This window comes from Pelecanus crispus, chromosome 3, assembly GCF_030463565.1.
Source record: "Pelecanus crispus isolate bPelCri1 chromosome 3, bPelCri1.pri, whole genome shotgun sequence".
Lineage (NCBI taxonomy): Eukaryota > Metazoa > Chordata > Aves > Pelecaniformes > Pelecanidae > Pelecanus > Pelecanus crispus.
Window position 1 is genome coordinate 133186606 of NC_134645.1, and position 19459 is coordinate 133206064.

At 48.9% G+C, this 19459-nt stretch overlaps 1 protein-coding gene across 5 annotated transcripts in view; it reads left to right on the plus strand.

Annotated features, from left to right (window-relative positions):
• Nucleotides 1–516: 516 nt before the first annotated feature.
• NRBP1 (nuclear receptor binding protein 1) overlaps nucleotides 517–19459 on the plus strand; it is a 42341-nt gene continuing 23398 nt past the window's right edge. For 4 of the 5 annotated variants that reach the window (XM_075707353.1, XM_075707355.1, XM_075707352.1 and 1 more), the window contains exons 1-5: nucleotides 517–726; nucleotides 17182–17304; nucleotides 17696–17797; nucleotides 17891–17980; nucleotides 18489–18529. In XM_075707353.1, the coding sequence (XP_075563468.1) occupies nucleotides 517–726; nucleotides 17182–17304; nucleotides 17696–17797; nucleotides 17891–17980; nucleotides 18489–18529 (566 nt within the window). The remainder of the gene's footprint in view (nucleotides 727–17181; nucleotides 17305–17695; nucleotides 17798–17890; nucleotides 17981–18488; nucleotides 18530–19459) is intronic. The other variant, XM_075707356.1, reaches the window with a different exon arrangement.

Below are 19459 nucleotides of genomic sequence, written 5' to 3' on the forward strand. Positions count from 1 at the left end.
CCGTCAGCCCCCATCCCGCGCTTTCATTGGCTATCGCACGGGGCCCAATCGCCCCGCCCTCCCCGCCCGCTTCACGGCTCTGAGCGCGCGAGCGCCCCCTGTGATGTGATACGCCGGAGCCCCGCCCACCGGCCGCTTCGTGGAGGCTGACGGCACGCTCCCGGGCTCTGATTGGCCGTCGGGCGGGAAGCCCCGCCCCGGACGGCGCGTTACGCAGCGCGGCGGTTGGCGGCGGCGGCCCGTTGGTGGAGCAGCGACGCGCTCGGGGACCGGGAGGCGCCGGGCGAGCCCGGTAAGTGCGCGGCCCCCGCCTCCCCCCCCGTCCCTGTGCCGCCCTCCGCCGCGGGCCGGAACCGGCTCGGTCGGGCGCCGCCAGCAGGCCCGGGGCGCGGCCCCGGCTGACAGGCCCGGCGGGCGCGGCCCGGTCCGGCCCACCGGGCCTGGCCTGGCCTGGCCTCGTCTCGCCTCACGGCCGCCTCGTCTCGCCTCACGGCCCGCAGGTTGTGCGACCGCAGCATGTCGGAGGGCGAGTCCAAGCAGGTGCCGAGCGGCGGCTCCGACTCGAAGCCGGAGTCCGCATCGTCCGGCCCGGGAATGACCTCAGTGTCTGCGCCGGTGACTTCCGCGGCGCCCCCGGAGGAGGAGGAGGAGGAGGAGGAGAGCGAGGACGAGTCCGAGATCCTGGAGGAGTCGCCGTGCGGCCGCTGGCAGAAGCGACGCGAGGAGGTCGGTGCCGGGGGCTGGTGCTGGGGCTGGGTCGCCGGCTGCGCAGGGGAGCCCTAACCGAGCCGGGTGGGGCCCGGGGCCCGGGGCCCGTGTGGGCCCTTGCCCTGCCCTGCCGCCTTTCTTCCTTCCACCTGTCTCCGGGACAGCCCGGGCCACGGCGGCGAGGGCCCGTCGCGCCCCTGGGGTGGCAGGGAGGTGGGTAGCCCTTTGCGCGCTGCGGGGCTGTCTTCTCTTGAGCTCGGGAGCGTCGAAGCCAGAGCGTGGCCCGCTTTTCTTCCCTGCGCGTTTGTTGTGCTGGAGGCTCTTCTGTACGGATGGTGTTAGGGCCAGCTGTTGCTGCTGTGTTGAGCAGGGAGTGTCTCCAGCACTCCTGTGTGCATCTCGTTTCGCAGCTCTTTTGCTCTGGGAATGATGAAGAGCGATGACTGTGGTGTTACCCAGTCTCATCAGCTTTTGAATTATGCCTTGGTTTTGGTTCGCTTTGAAGTCTTCAATTAGGATAAATCATAGCCATTTCACGCAGACTTGCTTTTTGGCTTGTCCGATTCGCATCTGCTTTTCAGTGGGTACATCAGAATTGTCTTGTATGAAGACACAGGTAGATTAAATCTTACTGTTTTGGACCTCTCCCTTTTTCCACTCTTTGCTGTGCTCTGTTTATCTTATTGGGGGCTGTCTCCGCAAACTGGTTTCTGCTTCACGTTGGCTCGGTGAAACCTGCTCTGGCTGGGCAAGCTGTGTAGCTGTGGTAGTTGCTGAAAGACAGAAAATGTTAACTCCAATGCTGCGAGACAAGTGCTGACATAGCTTTTCTCAGCCAAGTCAGGGCTGAGCATAGAGTTCGTCTGCTTTATCCATTACTGTAGACACAGGGCAGTTCAAACTCTGGTGGTGGTGACAGAGTCATTTATTCTGATGTAAATTTGGAGGTCAAAGTAAGGTCAAGGATTCCCCGCAGTTCCTTACCTTTGCTTGCTTGAAAGCTGTCTTGGCTTTGTTAGCATAAGCCAAATCTTAGCATGGTGTAGTAAGAATGTGCCTTTTCTGGTGAAGCTGTACGGTTTGGGTTGCAATGGGGAGGGTATCTGTATGAAGCTTTAAGTCCATCCTCCACAAAATATCCCTTACAAAAGCCTGAAGTGCTTTTTCCTGTGATCTGTGCTGAACTGGCACACGCTGGGGAACAAAGCTAATGTTCAGTTTGTGTAGTCTTTTCAGTATGTTTTATTTATTACCAATCATTTTGACGCAGAAAGATAAATTTGCTTCCAGGCTTTTCTGTACTCTCCTCCATAAATGTAAGATTTGGTAGGCTCTAGTATTTTCTTTGGATTTCAGTTTCCCCATCTGCAGACAAATTAAGGCCCAAACACAAGAAGTTCCTTAAAATTTCTGCGTGGCCAAATTACCGTCTTGTAGGTTGAGAACGAGAGCGGCTGGTTGGTTTGAAGGCAGGCCGCCTCTGGGTGTTAGAGGTATGAGCTTTGTTCCACCTTACAGATAGAGGAATGACTGGTGAAGGCCACAGAACGAATTGCTGACTGGCCTGGGGTAAACTCGGGGACTCTGATTCTCAAGCCTTCATCCGTCAAGGTTGCGCCGCCTCCCCGCAGGAAGCGCTGGTTCCGTGCTGACTGACGCTGGCTGCAGTTGCCGGTGTGTGGGCCCCGTGTCTCACGTGTGTATGAAAAACATGGGCTTCTAGTGATCACGCAGTTAAATTCGGTTTTGTCTCTTGATTTTGCACGTAAATTTGTGGCTTGATTAGGCCCAAGCTTGTAGAGTGGCATTCGTTCACTTGAACTGTATGACATCGTAACTCTTTTTGGTGTCTTCAGCTTTTGGAGTGATTTGTTCCCTGGAGTAAATTCTCCCACGGCAGATGTTCCAGCATCAAATTTATTTTGGAATAACAGTTTTACTTTCCCAGTATACCAGAGTAAAGCGTCTCTCAGGCCAGCGTGGTGTCCCTAAGGGGCTGTTAGCGCGACGGCTCGGTTCACACTGGTTATTCCGGTCAGTGCAGCCGTGTAGACAGGCTCTTACTCGCTACCCCTTGGCAGGGAGGAGGTGTTACTCCGTGGAAAAGGGACGTGCCGCCTCCTCTCCCGCTGATGCAATCCTGATTCTTTTACCTCAGCAATATCTCTGGATGCTGAATTAGGCAGCCGCCTTGGAAAGCAGCTTACCGGAGAGAAGGCGGCACGTGCGGTCGCAGGCCGCGTAAGACTGTATGCGCTACGCGTAGTCTGGTGTTCCCTGGGTGTTATGTTCTTGACTTGTCGCTTTGAGTTGCGTACTTGTATGTACGTTTGGAAATGTAATAGCCTCACTTTTTTTTTTTTTTAAATTATTTTTAGTAGCTGTAGACGCTCTGTAATGAACTTCCCAGAGCAGAGGTGGCGTCGCACAGAGGCGATGCGGAGAGGGGCCCTGCGAGTGCGGGAGAGCAGGCCGTCTCTGAGCAGGAAGGGCGCTCAGCCCTTACGGTAAAGGAGCAGCTGTCGCGGACCCAGCCGCAGCGTGACCCCCGGGCACGTCGCCTCCCGCCCGCGCCTCCGCGGCGGGTTCTGGGCACAAAATGGTCGTGGGGCGGCAGAACGGCCTGCGGCGGCTGCGCCAGCCCCGCTGCCGTCTCCGAGGCGCTGCCGGGCGCTTCTCCGCCGGCGGACGTCGTCCCCGCGCCCTGCCGAGCGCCCCGCGCCCCGCTCCCCCTGCTCCCCCGGCGGGGCTCGGCCGGGCCGCGGCGCGGGCGGGGCGGGGCGGCGCCCCGAGGGACGGCTACTCCAGCCAATGGCAGGGGGCGGGAAGCGCTGACATCACCAGCGGCAGCTGCCATAGGCCGCTCGCCGCCTTGGCCACGCCCAGCGGCGCCCTCGTGCCGGCGCGGCCCCGGCGGGGTTGGGGCTCCCGGGGGCGGCGGGGCCGGGGCGGGGCCTCCCCTCTGCCCGGAGCCCCCGCCGCCCCCGCTGCTCGCTCCGTCTTTGTTCCGCTGCGGTGATCCGAGCCGCATGGGAGCTCAGCAGCCCGAACGCTGCCCGCGCTCTCCCGCACACGGGCGTGCGCTGGCGTCGGGCTCGGCGCGCTCCAGCCGTGTGCGGAGCGGAGCCTGGCTGGGGGCGGGGGCACACAGGAAGACAGTTTCAGCTGCCAGCGCGGTGAACTTCAGCAAACGGGCAGAGGTGGCACTTGGGGACGTGGTTTAGTGGGCATGGGGTGTTGGTTGGGCTGATGATCTTGGAGATCCTTTCCAACCTCAGTGATTCCTAGTTTTTACTTTCATTAAAGAATAATCCAGCCACCAAGCCAGGAGACATGAAATCAATTATTTCTCTCCCTTTAACTGGTTTAGCGGTGGACTTGGCAGTGTTGGGTTGATGGTTGGACTTGATCTTTTAGGTCTTTTCCAACCTAAACCATTCTACGATTCTAAGTTAGCAGGATTGTGAATTACTTGGTCATATTTTAGCTACAGCAGCCTAGGCTAAACTATATTGACTAATATAACTTTACATATATTGGTTCACAAGGGGAAAATAATGCCCGGCACAAGGCATCTCCTCTCTAAACTGGGAGAGCGGGGGCCGGCGAGCGCCCTGCAGAAAGGGCCCTGGGTGCTGGGCGGCAGCAGCTCAGCAGCAGCCGGCAGCGTGCCCTGGCAGCCCGGATGCAAACCGCAGCCCGGGGAGCGCCAAGCGCGGCACGGCCAGCCGGCCGGGAGAGGGGACTGTCCCGCCGTGTTCAGCGGTGCTGTGGCCTCACCTGGAGCTCTGTGCAGTCAGTCCCTTTAGGCGTTTCTCCCTGACAGACCTTCTTTTTCTGCTGTCCCCACGTGACACTCCATTTTCTTCTTTTGGTCAGCATGCATGCATAATTTATTTTTCTTGGGTTGTCCAAGTATCTTCGGAAATATCTGCTATGCCTCCTAGGAATAGAAACTTCTTAATAGAGAAGGATGGCAGCGACACGCTTGCAGTTCATTTTTAGACTCCTGCCACTGGCTGGTATTAAACGTCAAGCTGAGAGCTTGGGCTCAGTGCCTGCTGTCCCTGAGAGTTACACAGAAAAGTGGCCCAAACATAATTGTAGGAAAGCTTGTGCTCTGCTTTTTAATTTTTAGCCCAGTGTTACCGTGTTGGGCTTGGCAAGCTCCTGTTAGCGGGAGGGACTTGACCATTCACCGACTTAGATGGTCCTGTAGTTTGCCATGTGTTCAATAGCTAGCTGTTGACTGGATTTCTTTCTGTGCCTTTTCTGGGTAGGAAAACATTGTGTGATTGCCAAGCCAAGGCTTTATAATAAATATTTTGCTGTCATCTTTGTAACATGCTTAGGAAGTAACCATTTAGTGCCATTGAATGAATCTGTATCGTACTGTGGATGTGGGAACAAGCAGGTTCCCTTTTAGGTGTGTGTATGAGCATGTCTGTCATGGTTAGGAGAGAAGGGGACCGAGCAGACTTGGGTGTGCCAGGCTTCCTCTTCTGCAGGCTCCTTCTGAGGTGTAGTCAGTTGTGGTACGGCTCTTGCCAAATGCTGCTTGGTTCCCCGATACAGAGGTGTTTGCAAGGATGTGAAGCCTGGCACTTACAGGAGAAAAGAGAGATAATGGGAGAAAGCGTACTGGTCTCTGCTTAAATACCTTTGCCCTTTCCCTGACGACATGTCAGGCCGCTCAAGATTAGCGGGAGAACCTTGTACCATGCAAGCAGTCCTGCTTGCACTCAGTCCCTTGGCTGGGAACCTGCCCAAGCGCTGACTCGCTCAGTCCTGCGCGGATGGCGGACATAGGTGTTGTGCTGCTCTCCTACAGATTCTCAAATCTTGCGGCTGATTTCTTGGGTGGCTGAAAGGCGATGTTTGAGCTCTTGCTAGACATCAACAACCTCCCTTGAGAAAGAAACGACCTTGCCGTTGCCTGATTGTTGTCCCATGCTTGAGGTATTACTAACTTTTTTGCAAGCTCAGCTGCTGGAGCACTTTCCATGTTATGCCCCCACTTCAGTGGCTGCTGAGATCGAGGGGTTCTTTTTTCTCATCCCTGGAGACAAACCTCTTGTATATAAGCGTGTCTGTGCATACAGTAGTTGCTATGTTGATTAATTCTTGTTTTCCTGTCTCTGGTATTTTCCACTGCCAGGTAAGATAGATGAAATGTGCAGTCCTTCATAGCTTCCTTTACTGTGACGTGCGGACTAAGACAGGATGATGAAGTTCCACGTGGACCTGGGTTTCAGGTCACGTGCAGAACTTGAGGACCAGTATTGGAGGCAGCATGCAGTGTGCCTGTGGGTATATCCGAGTTCAGTGTTTAGCCTTGCTGTTCTTCATTGTACACTGTTGCTGGTATGCAGAAATTAATTCAGAAAATTAATATAGGCAGCACCACTGTCTTTACTACACTGCCACTGGTTTGCTTCTCCTTTTCTTATGAAGGACCTTGCTGTCATTTGGATAAGTGGTTCCCAGCCGTTCAGGGGACCCTCGATGGCTAGGTGGTGGAACGTTACAGATGAATTTTAGTGCTCAGGCTAACATATGCTCTTGATCTATGCTAGCACTATGAAATGTTAAGGAAAGAGCTGTGGTTTATGGTGAGCTGAACCCAGAAAGACATGAAATGAAATGCTGGGTCTACTGCATCTTTATTTTACCTCTTTGTTGGCTTTTCAGTCCTGGTGGGAGTTTTAGTTTCTTGAATCATTTTTCATCTGGAGCCTGTTGATGACTTTTGCACCTCTGGATTTACATTTCTTCAAGGAGACAGAGTGCAGGATTCTTGGAGACAAAGTGCCAATAGACCAGGTGTTCGGATTCTGTGATGCTTGAGTCTGATTTCTTTAGCTGCTGTTGTGACTGGAAAGAAACTTGCTGAGGTAGTGAAAGATAAGCACCAGTCTTCCCTTTCTTATCACACATCTGTGGGAAAGGGAGGCATCGTTCTTTGGGAAGGTGGCATTTGAGATGCTCTGAGCTTTGGATTCTGCTGCTGGAGAGAGGATGGGTTGCAGAGGTTCTCGGAGCAAACCAGTGCTATGAGGGCTGCCAGCTTTTTGACAGGCTTTGGCAATGGACCTGTTTTTTTTCCAGCTGGTGGAGAAAACTAATGCCATACCGTAGTTTTTATGATTTTACTTGACCATTGGGAAGATACTCAAAAGAGGGAATACCTGCAGCCTTTTCACATTTTTATTGGCTCATCTGGGCGCTTCCTGGAAGGAGCGAACCCTTGAGATGTGCTTGAATGAGGCGAGGGGCACTGTAGGATGTAGAGGGAATTGAGCCTTTGTCTTGGGCCTGTTGTCTGCAGACCCATTATGTTCTTGCTTATTGACTGTAACAGGCAGCTGGCAGCTTGCTTGGTGCCGCCCCAGCCAGCATCGCTTCTCAGCCTTTATGCGGCCTCGGCGGGGGAGCAGGCGCAGCCAGAGCAGCTGCCTGCTGCTTTTCTAGCTTTCCTGGGTGGTTAGAGGTGCTGGCTACACACCAGCTGCCTGTCACCGAGGAATGGGGTTTGCTCTGCGTTCTTTACAGAGCTCTTCTAAAAATAACCCAGCCCGTGTCGCTTACGAGCACCACCAGAGCCTTCCCCTTGTCAGACCTCGGTCTCTTTAGACCTGCACGGGGAAGCAATCACAACACCGCGGTTGATGCTGTTTGCTGGGGGTCAGGTGTTACAGCCAGGAACTTGGTGCTGGGCCAGCGGAGACGAGAGGCTGCTCGCTGTCTCTGGCTCCGGGTCCTGCCTGCAGTGAGGCTGCGTGGCAAATCCCGAGATGGAGAAAGCAGGGCCAGTCACAAATCGGTTTGCAGAAATGGGAGCACAGCGCTTCTCCAAGCATCCCGTGTTAACAGAGGTGACATGAGTAACCGTACCCTGTTTCTAAGGGTCAGTGCTTGGGGAAAATCCCATTTCACGGGTGTTTGTAGTACCTGTCTCCCAGACCCTCCGTCTCTGTGAAATCTGGCCCCAAGACCTCTTGTCCTAACTTTCTGGCTAGTCTGGCTCGCAGTTCGCTAGCAGACCTGCGTGCTTGTGTGTGCACGTACACAGAGAGTAAGGAGCACAGTTGGACGGAAAACAGTTTGAAAAATAATTTAATAAAAAGACAGCTCGGGTGGTGATCAGGCACAGGACTTGGCTAGCCACTCATCTTGATCCTTCTCTTCCCACACTTTTGGCCCTTCCCTCAAACATCCCATGAATATTGTATCCAAATCCTCTCGTTTGACCCCAAAATTGCCAGTCTCCAACATCCTATTATAAGTCCTCTATTCCTTGATGCAGCGTCCGCACTTGGCTTGTGTAACATTGCTGAAGGGGTTTCTCCTGTTGCATTGCCTAGGTGGGTTTTCCTAATAGAGATGATGACTTCATTGCCTTAGTGGCCTTTGGGAGTCCTTGGTTCAGCGGTTCATCCACAGCAGTTTGATGAAGCTTTTTTTGCCTGTTACTTCAGGGAGACTTCTGCAGCCCTGTCTGCAGCTGAGTGAACAACTGTTACAATGCAGAAGGTGGAAAAATACAACTTTAAAAATTGTAATTACAGCAGTAGCAAGAATAAAGAGAAAATGTGTAATTACAATACTCCCCTTCTGGATAGAAAATGAATATCTTGTGAATATGTGGAATTCTGCTCTAGCTTTTTCATGTTTAGGTGGCAGAGCCAGAGCTTCTGCTGTTAAACCACCAAATAAGAAAGTGAACAGAAGAATGGAAAAAAGACTAAGATGTTTTGCTGTGACACATTCTCGCAATAATCAGGAGTTGAGGAAATTTGAGCCAGGTAGTGTATGTGGACTATTGTATTTAGTAGTTACAAATGCACCCGTTTTAGATAGCTAGTTTAATTTCAACTTGCAGCCATTCTTACTTCTGTGATACATCTCATGGTAGTCAGCTTTATGGTTTAATTTTTTTTTTTATATATACACATATATGCATGTCAGGATCAAGTGCTTCCTCATCATTCTCTTTAAAATATGATGTTTGATCGCTTCATTGGCTGTTTTTTTTGCTCTTGTATTATCAGAGGCATGAAATAATTACTTTCTTTTCATATTCTGTGTGCCCTGAGTGATTTTCACAAGCCTATTCAAGATTTGTACTTACAGCAGTATACCAATTTTTATGGCATTTTCTATTCCTTTCCTCGTAATTCCTAATATTGATCTTTTAACACCTCCTAAGCCTAAGCGATGCTTTTCAGAGTTATCTGCAGTGATTTGACGATCTCTCTACCAAGTGAAAGTGTCACAGAGTAGCAGGATGGGCCAGCACAGAATGAAAGTAGCTAACTTGGAGTTAGTTTATGCTGTCTATTTTTTCCCCTCTTTGTGGTGTTTTGTATTACTGGCACTTGCCTGAGCTTACTAGCCCCGGGCTCAGCACCGAGATCTTCCTGCACCTGCCAGTCAGTTGTGTTTCCCACTGTCCCCAGGGGTGTGAACTCTGTGCTGCGTCCTTGGTGTCGTATGTGTGACGCGGGTTTGGATAACGGTACAGAGGTGGTAGTAGTGGATAGAGAGGTACTGGTGAGTTACGGTAACCTTCCTGATGGACTTCTGTCTGCATGTTTTTTATTTGTAGGATATTGGTTTTTTTCCCCGCTCCCTTACTTATTTTGCTGTGGTGTTTCTGTTTCCCTTTGGGAGTCAGGGATGGGGCATTCATTGCCGCTTCCTGATCCATAGTGCAGCTCAGTAAGATGGAACTCTTTGACTCCATTGGATTGCTTGTTTGTTTTGAAGCACCAAATGAAATGCATTTGTCCCTGTCCTGGTTTCGGCTGGGATAGAGTTAATTTTCTTCCTAGCAGCAGGCATAGTGCTGTGTTTAGGATTTAGGATGAGAAGAATGTTGATAACACGCTGATGGTTTAGTTGTTGCTCAGCGCTGCTTATGCCAGTCAAGGACTTTTTCATCTTCCCCTGCTCTGCCAGGGGCACGAGAAACTGGGAGGGGGCACAGCCAGAATAGTTGATCCCAACTGCCCCAAGGGCCATTCCATACCATATGGCGTCATGGGCAGTATAGAAACTGGGGGGGTTGGCCGGGGAGCAGCGATCGCTGCTGGGAACTGGCTGGGCATCGGTCGGCGGGTGGTGAGCAATTGCATTGGGCATCACTTGCTTTGGATATCATTATTATTATTATCATTATTATACTGTTACTATTATCATTACTATTTTACTTTATTTCAATTATTAAACTGTTCTTATCTCACCCCTGGAGTGTTTCTCACTCTTACTCCTCCGATTCTGCCCCCCATCCCATCGGGGTAGGGGGAGTGAGCGATGGCTGCGTGGTGCTGAGCTGCTGCCTGGGGCTGAACCATGACAGTCCCTTTGGGGTCCTAGTAGGCAACTTGTGCGTTTCTTTCTGTTATCCATTAAATGGATGGGAATGATGCCTGTCTCCCTGGGGACAGCAACAGCAGTGCTCTTTCTATTCAGAACAACTTGACTCTTGTCTTTTTTTTTTTTTTTCCCTTTTTTTTTTTTTTTTTTTGAAAGTTGCTGATTTACTGAGCGGAGAGTTATCTGATGTGAATTTTTAGTGAAGCCTGTCCCTCAGTATGTTGTTTAACCAGAACTGTCAAAATGCTTTTGCAGAGGCTGGGTTGGCCACGGGGCCACAGTCTTTTGTGTTCTTACAGAACAGTTGCCGCTCTTCCCAGCTGTGCTCTGCCCTTTGTAGCCCAGCTGTGTGGGCCAGCACAGAGCAGGAATCTCGGGGAGGTGGCAGTGACACTTAACTGTACGTGCTTAAAAAGTAGGTCTGCTTTTGGCTTGTTTCTCAAGATGGCATCTCCTGAGCTGCTGTGAGTGAAATTACGAGGGAGGGCAAGCTCCAACTCATGGTAGACTTCTAACTCCATTTAAATGGCCAAGATTTGCTCATTTGGTTACACAGACAACCTTATTGCTGGTGTATTTTATCTCATTGCTTGTTCCAGCACAGTTGTCTGGAAGAACCAGCTGTTGCATTGGTGATGGCCAGATTTTCTTTTCCTTATACTTTTGATTGCTGTATGAGTTGTTTTGTATAGCCATGGTAATAATTGATACTTCCTTTCCTTGAGATTATTATATTACACTAGTCATTTTGATTTTCTTTTTGAATTAACACCTTTCAAGCATTTTACTACCATGAATATAATTGCAAAGGCCAGTGCTGTCAGTTTAATTAAAATGTGAAGTAGGCTTGCTTCTGTGCTTTGTTGGATTTTTTTTTTCCCTTTTGCCTGCAGTAGATCTTGCATTCTTTGATTTTTGTTCCGCTCTAGATTAGCTTCAAATCTCTGAGACAGCTGCTTTTGTTTCTTCTTTCTGTTGGTAAACATGCTACTTTTTGTTTTGCCACAGTTCAATGAGAAGTAATGTTCCTCTGTGGTCCAGCTACTGTCTTCTGTAGGTATATTATCTTTGTTCTCGAGCTTTTGCCAAGCTGGTTGAGCAGAGCTTTGATCTTTTTTTCTCTGGCCTAAACAAGTGGCCAGGGTAACTTTTTAACATATTCAGGCTACTCTTAACCAGATATACTGCTTTTTGTGTTTGGTCTAATGTGCTGCCATTCCTGACTTCTTTTCTTCAATGTGCAGTTTCATTCTGTACTGATATTTTAATTATTGTGGGTTTTTTCCAATTTTTATACATCTTTTTCTTGATTGTAAATCATCGCTGTCACTTGTGGCTTAGGCTGTTTTTTTTTTTTTTTTTTCCAATTGACAGATCATGTGAACTACAGAATATCTCTACAAAAGTCTGTGTCCTTTCAGTGACAGGTATCCAGATGTTTGAGAGCTATGGAAAAATATGCATTGGACAATTGGAATAACCTGCCTAAGGGGAATATATCTTCCAGACTTTTTTCTCTTAGAGCTAAGTTATGCCTTGAAGTAACAGCCCTTAAATCTTTCCCCCACTCCCCTTTAATTACTTAAATTCACTTGAAATTCTTCTTGAGTTTCTTTACCTCTTGTTTATATGGACAAAGAGCAACATTAGTATTTCTGCTGTAAATTTTTTGTGGTTGTGGAACTGCTTCCTCTGTCTTACTTCAAAAATTCATGCAAAACTGAGTTAAGTTAAACCTTTTTCCTTCATAGTTTAAAAGCTGCCTAGCCTACGTAGGCTTTCCAGGAAAGAAACACTTCAGAGTAATGCATTATCTCTAGGAACACAGGGTGTTTCACTTGATCCAGTGTTCTTTTGTCATGTCATCAGCATAGTTCATAGGCAGCTTGTTGTCTTTGGTCTGGGTCATAAAAGATGACTGAAAATTAAACAAGTTAAGAGTCTTAAATGACTTGACAAAACTTGCAGGGAGTTAAGGCAAAGTAAGGAGAGAACCTGCATCATCTTCATCCTGTGTTGATGCCCAGGTGATGGGCGCTCTTCAGGACGAGAACAGCATTTCTGTTGTCTCCTCAGGGCATGGGTGTACCAGGCTACATAGGTTGCTCGTTGCGCCCCTTACCCTTCAGGGCAAGGTACAGAAGGCGGCATTTTGAACGTGCCATTTTTGTTTCCTCCTGCTCAGTCAGGTTTGTGGAGAAGCTGAAATTCATATTCCTACAACTACCTCTTGTTTACGATAGTATCAACTGCCACGTTGCTTCTTAATTGTGACCCGTTAGGCTTGCAACCATCCGTCAGTCACCAATAGCTGCTCGGAGGCAACAGCTGGCATTAACCCTCGGGAAGGTACGGGGCGAGCGCCAGAACGTGCTTTCATAGGGGCTTGGGACTCCACTTGCTGGGCACGGAGCGCGATGTGGAACAGTGATTTGGCAACCTGAGCGAGGGAGGAATTGGCTGTCGCCTCTTCAGTTGTCTGCATTTTTTCCCTTTTACTCTTCTGCCCAAGCTGCTGAATCTCCTCTTGAACTGAGAACTACCATCAGTGATGTCAGATGGGTTTGGTGTCTTGAGTCATATCTGGTGCCCTGGAATATTGCCTGTGAACCATGGAAATTATTTACATTTGGTAAACTTGCCCAGAAATGGGAGAAGATATGATAAATCCACATCTATTGGCTGTCCTGTCAGGGCAGATTTTGAATATTTGTCAGTACTTGAGGACTTAATTAATCCAGTAAAGCTAGAAGGTCTTTGAATAGGCAGCAAGTACGATGAAGGAAGAAAATGTGGAGGGATGCATGAGCACTGGGTGTCTGTAGTCATGGCTTTTGTCTTGTCCCTGCAATACTAACACCTACCTGCCTTTGTGTTGACTGGGGGCTTGTTTAAACTTTCGTTAAATTAAAGCCTTTTGGCATTCAGCTTTAATTGTACTAGGTGTTCTTATACTACTGTCATCCCTAAGATATTTCTTATACTAAAATTTGAAGGAATAAATGTTCTGTCCTTAATTATCTTCATTCTTTCAGCTTGCTTTAATGATGAAACATAACAGGCCTGGCCTGGTATTTACATGTCAGTATCAGTGTGTGTGTGTGTATATGTATGTGAGTGTGTGTATATACGTGTGTATATATACACATATAAAAAAAAATCACATTCTTATGATAAATATGATGAATATATCCTTAAATGAAATCTCAGACCTTTCACCCCTCAATTATGCAGGAGGCGAGGGATGGGAAGGGAACAGGATTGTTCATGCTAAGCTGCTTGTCTCCTGTTACTGTTTTCAATAGTTATTTTCTGTAGCTCATGCTGTCTTTCTGTAATCATGGCCTATATTCTTTATTCCTACCTGTGTCATAGAATCATCGAATCGTTCAGGTTGGAAAAGACCTTTAAGATCATCCAGTCCAACCATTAACCTACACTACCAACTCCACACTAAACCAATCAAGCGTAGACCAGACTGAACCATGTCCCCAAGTGCCACCTCTGCCCGTTTTTTGAACTCTTCCAGGGATGGGGACTCCCCCACCTCTCTGGGCAGCCTGTTCCAATGCTTGACCACCCTTTCTGTGAAGAAATTTCTCCTAATTTCCAGCCTAAACCTCCCCTGGTGCAGCTTGAGCCCATTTCCTCTTGTCCTATTGCTAACTACTTGGGAGAAGAGCCCAACACCCCCCTCCCTGCCCCCTCCTGTCAGGGAGTTGTAGAGAGCGATCAGGTCTCCCCTCAGCCTCCTCTTCTCCAGGCTGAACACCCCCAGCTCCCTCAGCCGCTCCCCACCAGCCCTGTGCTCCAGACCCTGCCCCAGCTCCGCTGCCCTTCTCTGGACACGCCCCAGCACCCCAATGTCCTTCTTGTGCCGAGGGGCCCAAAACTGGACACAGCATTCCAGGGGCGGCCTCACCAGTGCCGAGTACAGGGGGACGATCCCTGCCCTGCTCCTGCTGGCCACACCATTCCTGACACAAGCCAGGATGCTGTTGGCCTTCTTGGCCACCTGGGCACACTGCTGGCTCATGTTCAGCCGCTCTCGACCAACACCCCCAGGTCCTTTTCGGCCAGGCAGCTTTCCAGCCACTCTTCCCCCAGCCTGGAGCGCTGCATGGGGTTGTTGTGACCCAAGTGCAGGACCCGGCACTTGCCCTTGTTGAACCTCACACAGTTGGCCTCGGCCCACCGGTCCAGCCTGGCCAGGTCCCTCTGCAGGGCCATCCTACCCTCACCCCATTGCAGCTGGTTTTATCACAATAATTTACTGCTCAGTTTGTAAGTAATCTGTATCACTCTAGTTACACTGTTCTTGTTTATCACTCCAGTGTGCCATCTGCAATTTCAGAATACTGAATGCTGTTGGGCCTGTTAGGGTTGCCTTGAAAGATCATAAAAAAGAATCCCACCTCTATTGATCGGCTGCCACTCTAAGTTGTCAAGCTGTTGATGGAGTAGCATAGCACAGAACAGTTCAGCTGGCAGGGACCTACAAGGATCGTCTGGTCCAGCTGCCCGCGGGGCAGGGCCGAGCCCGGGCTGAAGCGTGTCGCTAAGGGCAGCGCCCAAAGGCCTCCAACACCGGCAGGCTCGGGGCATGACCGCCCCTCCAGGAAGCCTGTTCCAGGCTTTGACCGCCCGCTCTGTACAGAAATGCTCCTCGCGTCCAGTCGGAGCCTCCCCTGACGCAGCTTTGCACCATTCCCATGAGTCCCGTCCCTGGATCCCAGGGAGAAGAGCTCGGCACCTCCCTCTCCGCGGCCCCTGCTCGGGAAGGTGCAGAGAGCCACGAGGTCGCCCCTCAGCCTCCTTCTCTCCACACCAGACAAACCCAGGGTCCTCAGCCGCTCCTCAGAGGACCTGGCTCGGCTGCCCTCCTCGGGCTGCATTCGAGGACCTTCACATCCCCCTGAAATGGCGGGGCCCAGCGCTGCCCACAGAGCTGCAGGTGAGGCCGCAGCACTGCTGAACACAGCGGGACAGTCCCCTCTCCCGGCCGGCTGGCCGTGCCGCGCTTGGCGCTCCCCGGGCTGCGGTTTGCATCCGTGCTGCCGGGGCACGCTGCCGGCTGCTGCTGAGCTGCTGCCGCCCGGCACCCAGGGCCCTTTCTGCAGGGCGCTCGCCGGCCCCCGCTCTCAGTTCAGGCTCGTGCCCGGCATCGCTTCGTCCCAGGGGCAGAATCGGGCACTTGGGCTGGTTCAGTTTCACACCACCGATGATTGCCCAATGCTCCAATCTATCCAGATCCCTCTGCAAGGCCTCCTCTCCCTCGGGAGAGTCAACAGCACTCCCAGTTTAGTATCCCATGAACAGATGTTTATAATGCAAACTTTTTAAGCTGATACTGTACAACAGTAAACGTATTACCTCAGCGGACTTGTTTCTCTGCTCACAATTCCGATGTGTACAGGTCCTGTTGCTGTGTTAGTCCTTGTTATCATGCACTGTATTAGGAGCTCAATTTAGCTGATTGTTAGCATGACCTGCGAGTTCGTTGTGGTACCCACCTCCTACAGCAGAGTTTCTTTATAAACACAAGCCTTAGGTTTTTTGCATTTCAGTATGACCAGCTGGATGCTTTTAGCCTGTTCCTAGTCTACCAGAGTTAAAAGCACTGTTCATTGGAAAATGGGGTTCCTTCTCTTAGTTTTATTAGTTGGTATTGTGTTATGAGTAGTTATTTCCTATAGTATAGTGTTTAATTTGTTTAAGTTTTGTGGGTGGCACAACATTTGCATCAGTTCTCATTAGCATAACACTGTAGCTGAAATTGAGTAAATTTGGTCTTGTTAAAAGTGGCTGCCAAGGGAGAAGGGATTTTTGAGGAAGCCCTTGTATATGGTGAGAAGATTCCAGCAAATGGGATGCTGATGGGGTCCCTAGTTGAGGGAAGAGAAGGCAAGACAATATGAGTAGGAAAAGCTGTGAAACGGCCAGGACTCCAAGGTAATATAAGTGGAAGATGAGTCTGAGTTTGCTAGCCAAATCTCTGTATTAACTTTTACCTCAAGGGGCAATTGGATCAGCTGAAGGTGAAGTGATTCTGGGTACGTGGCCAGTTGATGGTGAATAGCAATGGTTGATCATTGACAATGAAAAGCTCAATTCTACCCTCTGTCTTCTCTCCTGTAAGTACTTTGAGATAGGCATCTGGTTTTATCACTGCACGTTGCCTGGTGCAGTAGGACTTTAACCGTGACTGTAACTTCTGCATGCCTGTGAAATAGCATATAAAAGGCATTACAGAACAGCAAGATGCTCTAGGTGTTGGAGGAAGGAACCCATATACATCTTTGGATGCTGCTACATATCTGAGGAAAAACAATATTATGGTAAACTTTGCTGCTGGGAGTGGTGTTCATCTTATATCTATGCAGGTCTTCTAGCATTAAGTGCTTCCACAGCCCTAGCTATTCTCGTGCTAGGCTTTAAACTCTTGCTTTGTCAGGTCCCCTCCCCTTACCTTGTTGCTTTCTTAGTGCTCATCTATGTCTTTAATATTAGGTGTGGATGTACTTCTGCTGTGTTAACTTTTGCACTTATTAACTGAAGAAATTATTGTAGCAGCTTCAATTGTGTAATCCATTCCTAAGTCTGTTCCCAACTTGCGGCTTTCCTTTTGTTTCTCTCTGCTTGGATCAGTTTCCTCTCTTGAGTTTTGTGTCTCATCACCTTTAAGAAAATTCCTTCAGAAAGTTGTGTCTGAGTTCTTGAGACTTTTTTTTATATCCCTTTTGTAAGGTTGGAAGTTTTTTTTGGTGGTTAAATGAACTATAGGTATCATAAAACATAAAAATCTAATGTATTGTTGCCAAAAGACAGCTTTTACTATGAAACAGCCTTTGTGCAAAAGAAGTTTTCCCTCAAATATGCCCAGGGCTTACTGCTTATGTGGCCTACAATGTACTCATGTGTACTCACGTTTGGGTATATCTCATTCCTGAAATATATGTGCACAATCCTGTCCTGGAATGCCCATTTAATTAAAAGTTAATGAGCCAAGTTTCAAACACTCAAATGAAGGACGCATGGTAATGATCTGGTCTTACTAGCTTAGAACTCACATCTGTCTCCATCCTTCCCATACAGGTGAATCAGCGCAATGTCCCAGGGATCGATAGTGCCTACCTGGCCATGGACACAGAGGAAGGTGTGGAAGTCGTTTGGAATGAAGTTCAGTTTTCTGAGCGGAAGAACTTTAAGCTTCAGGAAGTAAGTTGATGCGTTTCCCAACAAGATGCAGGAAACATACTATGCACCAGGGTGGGATTATAGATATTGGTGACCTTTCATGTGGATTATTGGCTGGATTTGGAGTGCTGTGCTGCTCAAATGTAGCAATTTCAGCTTAAGCCTGGCCTGTGCAGAAACTGTGACGGAGAACTGTTGTGCTATTTCAGTGGGCTCTTGTGTTGATGTAGTCTTGGTGATCAAACCGTGCTCAGCTGAGGTGCCGTGTAGGATGAAATCAGATGCTGTTTGTCTTTACCACAGGAGCTTGAAGCTTACAGTGTTGTTTAAGGGGACCAAGACCCAAGAAGAAAGTAAGATGTGGGCTGATGTGGTCTCTGATGTAACATGCCTTTGTCTTTCTGATGTTAAGGAAAAAGTTAAAGCGGTGTTTGACAACTTAATTCAGCTGGAACATCTGAACATTGTGAAGTTTCACAAATACTGGGCTGATGTGAAGGAGAATAAGGCCAGGGTAAGTAAAGTGAACAGTCTGTTGGGTTTTCTCACTGGATGTCCTGTAGGTAATTAGTGAAGCAGAGGGTAATGTTTCATGCTGCCCCTACAGGTGATCTTCATCACTGAATATATGTCTTCAGGGAGCTTGAAACAGTTCCTGAAGAAGACAAAGAAAAACCACAAAACTATGAATGAAAAGGTAACTCTTTTTTTCATGTATGCCTGTTTTCACTTAGTGCTGTCAGCCTCTGGAAAGCTCTTTCAGCAGAGGATCCTGATGAGAAGGCAACCTGGTGATAACATGTGGCTGCAATTCCTTTTTATTACTGTGAACTAGTTGAGTGGCAGGTCCTCTTGGACAGCTGTTCTGTGCTGTTTGCTTTGTTTCCAGCAGTTCCACAGCTTCATATGCATGTGGTGACAGGCATGTGCCTTTCCATGTGTGCATGCAGGAAAGAAGGAAGATGTCTGTGCATGAGAGGAGTTAGGAGGGGAGGTGTGTTTCTTGACCCATATGAATGTGTAGAAATTAAACTGAGCATTAGAATATTGATCCTCTAAGTTCTTACTTCCTACACACCTGTACTGGGTAAAAGCCACAGAATGGAGCATATATTCCTTTATTTGAATGGGCTATGAATCACAGAACTACGGATTAGTTCCTCTTCCTTGAATGACTTTTATCCTTTTTGCTCCTGTGTCTGTAGGCCTGGAAGCGATGGTGTACCCAGATCCTCTCTGCTCTCAGGTATGCGAGTTGCTGATCTTGCGGTCTAGCCATCTGTTTAAGTGTAGCCTCTCCCGTGCTAGAATATGAAAAGCTGTAAACACACATGCTGCCAAACGTTAGCAAACTTCATGGAATGGAGGCCGCAGAGCACTTTCGGTTACCCAGCCTGATTCTTATCCCAGTCACGGTCTGCAGAGTGTCAGCTGCACTTCCTATAACAATTCCAGAGTCTTCAGTTAGACGATACTGAAGCCTCTAAAATGGAGAAACAGGTGCAGCGTAGGTTTTAGATCCCAACAGTTGCAACTGATATGATACTGAGTGTGGGAGTTGAGCATTGGGGAGCTCTCCAGAGTATCCCAATGCTGTAACCTGGATCTAACCATGGCCAAGAGGATGTTGCAAAAAAGTCTCAAAGAGGAGTGAGGAAAATTTTCTTAGTCTTGGCAGGCTGCGGCCCTGTAGCATGCAGTGGATTCATAATTATTGTGGTGTGATATCGTTAGAAGTGTATGTGGATCTATACATTTCTTGATGATGCATATCTCCTGCAACCATCTTAGTGTAACACAGTTGAATAGAATGTGGGTTTTTTTGTTTTGGTTTTAAAGACTTTTCTCTGCCTGAGCCAGAGTTGGTGTGTAGCTAATAACAGCCTTGGAAAAACAATAACCCAGATATCAGAGGAAGACTCCCACTCCATAGAGAAAATTCTGTTGCCATTTGGCTAAATGTAGCCGTTGGTGAATGGCTGGAGTTCTAATAAGCTTTTGCGAGCTGACAGTCCTTATTTGTGCTGGCTGCTAACATAAAAACAAGCAGAGTGAGGCGTAGAAACAGGTAGCCTCCAAATGTACCTGGGACCCCGGCACTGAAAAGCTTTACTTGTGCCTGCTGGAAAACATGACCAATCATGTTTGTACAGCACTGAGTGCCTTTTTGATGCCC